Below are 5,469 nucleotides of genomic sequence, written 5' to 3'. Positions count from 1 at the left end.
CTGTGAGCGACCCCGTGGACTGCGGCCCACCAGGCTCCTCCCGTCCATGGGATTTTCCGGGCAAGAGGACTGCAGTGGGGCGCCATGGCCTTCCCCGGATAGTACCATACAATAATAATAACGCTGTTCATTAGAATCACCGTGCTCTTTGTGACGTATACAGTATAGATGTACCTTATCCGTGAAGTCGTTTTTTTTTTTTTTCTTTCCCCCTTACATCAATGCAATATCTTCCCATTTCTCCCTCCCCAGCCGTTCTGTGATGACCGTCTTCCTTCTTTCTTTCTTTCTTTCTTTCTTTTTTGGATGGCCATCCATGGCATGTGAGTGGCATGAGAAAGTCTTTCTCTTTCTCTACCTGACTTATTCATTTGGCATCACGCCCTAAGTCACATCCATGCTATCACCAGACAAGAATGCGTTCGTTCCCGTGGCTCCGTGGGACATCTATTTCTACCTATCGATCGATCTCTGTCTGGATCGTGTGTCTTCTTTCCCTCTTCTTCCCTTGATGGACACTCGGGCTGTTTCCCTCTCTTGACCCGTGTGACTGATGCTGCCGTGGACATGGGAGTGCAGATCTCTCTCTGAGATTTCGCTTCCGTGTCTCTTCTCTTTAGATGTCTACCCAGAAGTGAGAGTGTTGGAAAGATCGATCACGTCTCGACCACGACTCTTTTCGAAGTCCTTCTGAGGGGATCCAGGGAAGGATCCATTCTTTTCCCATAGACGCCGTTGGACTCCCAGTGCGACCGCACGCGTCTCAGGGAATACGGCGGCGACCACGACGACAACCCAAACGCTCCCGCGAACGCGATGGTGCCCGAGGGTGTGTCCGCAGGACGACTCCCCGGTGCCAGCTTTCCACGTCCACGAGCCGCCCACCCCCCACCCCCCCCGCGGTCGTCGGCAAGTCGTCCCATCCACACGGAGCCCCGGTTTTCGTGGGCCCGGGTTGCCTGGGTGCCAGTCGATCCCCAGATGAATGGAGCGATGACAGACTCCTTGGGGACCAGAGCAGAGAGACGTGGAATTCTTTCCACGAGACGAGTGCGATGAGAAGAGAACGATGCGAAGTGGTGCCTGGGGAGCCAGGAAGAGTCGCACGGGAAAGAGAACATGTCAGACGAGAGGGGAGAAGGATTCAAAGTGAGTGGAGCGCGGCGGGGGAGACGGGCCCCGAAGATGCGAGCAGATGCCGGGGGCACTGCACGCCTGGACCCGTGAGCCTGCAGGGAGCCGAGAGGGATGGCCGTCCGCTGTCTGCGGGTCCGCGTGGGCCGATCTCCAGAGCCCGGACCGGGAAGGACTTCTTCCCGAGAACAGGCACGCTCACGGTCCCCGCGGGTCACGTCTCCACTGGGCTCTCAGCACTGCAGGGAGAGCTTCCCGCACTTCCGATGGCACGGTGAGCTGCGGTTTCTTGATCTCATCGACCGCGGAGTCGGCGAGCTTCCCGAGGGATGGGACGAGGTATTGGCCGACGGCGTCCCATCCTAGACCCCGTATTGCTTTCAAATCGTGGGACGTCTCTGATCTCTGTGGGGGTGTGCCGTGTCTTCACGGCTGTGCGAGCGGTTCTCTCTCCGCGGAGGAGGGGGCCGCTCTGCGGTTGTGTGTCTGGGCTTCTCGTGGCTGTGGTTCCTCTTGGGGAGCGTGGGCACTGGGGCACGTGGGCTTCAGCGGCTGCTGGGTGTGGGCTCAGCGCTCGCAGTGGCCAGGATCTAGAGCACGGATTCCGTCGGCGAGGCCTATGGGCTTCGTGGCTCTGTAGCACGTGGGATCGTCCCGGGCCGGGGATGAAACCCGTGTTTCCTGCGTGGGCACGGGACGGTTTCCTACGGAGCCGCCGGGGAAGCCCCCGTCCCAAACTCGAGATGGATATCCTGCCGTCCCCCGCTTGGGATGGGAGAGTTTCTGAACGATCAGGCCCGGAAAAGGGATTGCATCGTGAAGGGTTGACCTTCGTTTCTCACAGACCGGCACTCTTGCTGCTTCTTGAAGTGTCCTAGAGAAGAAGACATCGGATTCCACGTGAGATCAGCTCCTTTGACTAGCCACAACAAGGGGGATGGAGAAACACAACAGTTGGTTTCTTTTGGACGATGAGCCCCCCTCTGTGTGTGTGTGTGTGTGTGTGTGTGTGTGTGTGTGTGTGTGTGTGTGTGTGTGTGTGTGTGTGTGAGAGAGAGAGAGAGAGAGAGAGAGAGAGAGAGAGAGAGAGAGAGAGAGAGAGAGAGAGGCCTTCGTGGTTCTAAAGCAAGAAGCACTGAGGAGTGAAGACATTCTTGAACTCACATCGTTTCCTTCCTTTCCGTCGTGATGGTCCAGTGATGTTTGGAGGACGACGTGGACTGTTTCAGGGTAGATGCTTTTAGAAGGCTGTGAAGGGACTTCCCTGCCTGGTGGTCCAGTGGTGAAGGATCCACCTGCCGAGGAGGCAGGGGGACAGGGTGTTTTCCACCGAACCCCTGATCCGGGACGATGCCACAGGGCTCCGGGCAGGTTCGACACAAACCTACAGAACGGACGGTGCCAGGCGTGAAGGCGAGGGCACACGGCCCGGGGACTCTGGACGAGGGTGACTGACGCGGACGGACACTGCCGTCTCCGTCTCCGTGGAGGTGGGTTGTGGCCAGCACGCTCCTCTGGGGCAGGCTGTTCCTAGGACCGTTGGGGAGCGTGCGCGTGCATGGGAGGAGCAGGGGACCTGAGGGGACTCTCTATCCTCTCTGCTCCACGGGATCCCCGGAACCCTCATCTGCTCCAAGAGAGGATTCGTCCCGTGGAAAGACAGACCCACACGCGAGTGAACCTCATTTCTGGTTCCCTTGGCTTCTGAAAGCGTGACGCTCCGGTTCGTGCGACTCTCTGGCTTTCTGTTCTTCCCGAGATCCCGGCCTGCTCACTGGAAGGACACGAGGAGCCGGATGAGATCTCCCTCTGCACGGCGGCGGCTCCAGCGTGCGCACGTTTCAGCGGCCACGGCTTGCGGACATCGCACCGAGAGCCGAAGCCCCGCCCGGTGGGACAGACGCCTGTTTCCACGACGGGGGAACCGTGCTCGGTGCGGGAAGCCCCATCCTTGCCCCTGCCTGTTCGATCTGCAGGGCCTCTGCAAAGAACACACGCGCCCGATCTCGTGACCGATCCCCTTTTCGGAGCCAGCCCGGGGCGTCGTCTGTTTCCCGGGCCACAGGCACACACTGGCACTGGGGAGTGGTGTCGTTCCTCCTCCTCGTCCTCCTCCTCCTCCTCCTCCTCGTCCTCCTCCTCCTCGTCCTCCTCCTCCTCCTCTCTGCCCCCACCCTTCCCCCCGCATGCAGGCTCCCCCACACCCCCGCCTGGCCCCGGCCCGTCCGGGTCTCCCCCACCCGCAGAAAAGGCCAGGGGACACATGGTCCCAGGACGACGCGGTCGAGAGCCAGTGGCAGTCCGCTGGGATGCGGGGAGGAGAGACGCCCGAGCGTACCTAGGCCGACACTGCCACCGTGTGGGGTGAGAGGCCGGTGCGAGGAGAGCTCAAGAGTTCAGAGGAGGAGGAAGAGGAGCAGGAGGCAGAGAGGGAGGCGGGGGGTGGAGGGGAGGGCCAGGCTGAAGCTGTCTCGGGGGCGATGACGTGGAAGAGAAACGTTCCCCTTCAGAAGGGCGCTCCGAAGAGAGAGCGTTCCGGCGGGACCTTGAGAGCACCTTCAAGCTGGGAGCGGGGTGGGGTGGGGTGGGGTGGGGTGGGGGAGGGAATCATCCAGACGTAGGAAAGACACCAGGCACAGAAGGCGAGACCGCTTCTTGACCAAAGGGAATCGGATGCTTTTCTGTCCACGTCTGTGCTCCATCCTCAGACTCTCATGGGAATCCAGCCGGCCGGCCGGCCGGCCGGCCGGCCAGCCACCGTCGTGTCGCTCCTTTTCTGTTCTCTCCGTGTTTCATGGCGAGTGAGTGAGAGAGTCTTTCGATGGTTCGCTAGGATGTGTGAATGTCGTGGGACCATGGTACTTGTCAGCCGTGGATGAACAGAACGGCTTCGGCTTTCAGGGTGATCCTGAACTCCCACGCCAAGGGAGGCCTGTGTGTCCCTGTGTGCTGGAGGACACCGTGCTACCCACATCTTGATCTCGGACTGAACACAACCACCGTGGGGAGGGTGTTCGTGGGTTGGCTTCCTTTCCTTTCCCTATGGCGCTCACCTGACCGTCCTGCCCACTCTTTGGATCCTTGATCTCCCCCTCGCCCTCGAGGCCATCGGTCCTTTTCTCTCTCCTCCTCCCGCTCCCCGTCCTCCTACTCACCCTAGTTTCTCCCCCCGCCTCCCCACTCCCCGCCCCTCCACACACACGCAAGTCCCGCTCTTCTCAAATGGACCTCTCACCGACGGCCAACGTTTCCTTTCGCCTTCTTTCCTTCCTCCCGTCCTGCTTCCTTCCCCCCCTCTTTTTTTTTTTTTTTCCCCTCGTGTGTTGTTCCCCCGTTCCTTTTCAGCTGTCCCGACGGTGTTTCCGAGTGCAGCGCATGACACAGAGATCACCAGGATGCATCTAGTGAGGGACCGTCCGTCACCGCTCGGTGTCACGGCAGATGACGTCTGGTGTCGTGACGCGCCCGTGACCCCTGGACTCCCCGGGTGGAAGGTCGCCCCGCGTCCTCTGTCTCCCTCGCCCGTGGCGCTCGTTCGCTCGTTCTCTCCCCCACCCCACCCCCCGCCACCGTCTCCCCCGCTCCCTCCTCTGGCCACCCCTCATGTGTTCCGTGGTGGTCTCTTAGGAGCCTGTTTCTCTTTGGTTCCGTTGTGTTCACGGTGTCTCGTTTGGTAGGTACTGCATGGAAACGACGGCTCTGAGGTATTTCATGGAGCATCATCCCCTCGAAAGGTCTCTCCAAGTTCCTGCAGACTGTGAGATTTCATTCCCTTCTGGTGGTTGAGTCCCATGCCTCTGTGTGCGTGTGTGTGTGTGTGTGTGTGTGAGTAGATACAGGCGTAGGCACACAGACAGAGAGCTCTCTCCTTCTGCGTGTACGGATGTCTACCTAGGTATGGGGGGGGGGGGTCGATCCCACACATACACACGTCCGTAGCTTCTTTGTCCCCTCCGTGGGCACTCCGTGGAGTGGCTGGGTTGGGTCGAAGGGGGACTCTTTGGTGGAGTGTTCCGAGGGAATCGCAGGACTCTTTTCCCTAGGGATGTGGTTTCTCTCTCTGGGAGGCCCCAGGGGATGAGATGTGATCTCTCTGAGTCCGCCCACGTGTTCCTCAGCGGCAGCAAAGACGCGTTCGATCGATCAGGAGCCACTGTCTTCTGATGTTTCGAACTTGCTGTCGCGATGGCGATTCCAGCTCCTGGGCCTTTCCCCTCCGAACGAGAAGGATCCTGGTCCAGATAAACGCCCCGGGGTGCTTCCGTGAGCCCGCCCCCACCCCCAGCAGCCCCAGCCCAGCCCAGCCCAGCCCAGCCCAGCCCAGCCCTGCCGCTG

At 60.3% G+C, this 5,469-nt stretch overlaps 1 protein-coding gene across 1 annotated transcript; it reads right to left on the bottom strand.

Moving 5' to 3' along the window:
* Positions 1-312: 312 nt before the first annotated feature.
* On the bottom strand, positions 313-2,999 carry LOC108635371. Its single transcript, XM_018045536.1, has 3 exons — positions 2,994-2,999; positions 2,299-2,723; positions 313-2,008 (listed from the first exon to the last, which is right to left on the bottom strand). Exons 1-3 carry the CDS (start codon positions 2,997-2,999, stop codon positions 1,702-1,704), a joined length of 738 nt encoding a protein of 245 aa, XP_017901025.1. The 3' UTR covers positions 313-1,701.
* Positions 3,000-5,469: the final 2,470 nt, after the last annotated feature.

The sequence above is a fragment of the Capra hircus genome, unplaced genomic scaffold (assembly GCF_001704415.2).
Source record: "Capra hircus breed San Clemente unplaced genomic scaffold, ASM170441v1, whole genome shotgun sequence".
In the NCBI taxonomy this organism is placed as follows: domain Eukaryota; kingdom Metazoa; phylum Chordata; class Mammalia; order Artiodactyla; family Bovidae; genus Capra; species Capra hircus.
This window is presented reverse-complemented; position numbering and strand designations above follow the sequence as displayed.

What these genes read in the sequence shown, in the direction of transcription:
- LOC108635371 (XM_018045536.1), bottom strand. An exon ending in ACGGAAAGGAAGGAAACGAT is followed by an intron (nt 2,009 to 2,298) that starts GTGAGTTCAAGA and finishes CTTCTTCTCTAG; the next exon opens with GACACTTCAAGAAGCAGCAA.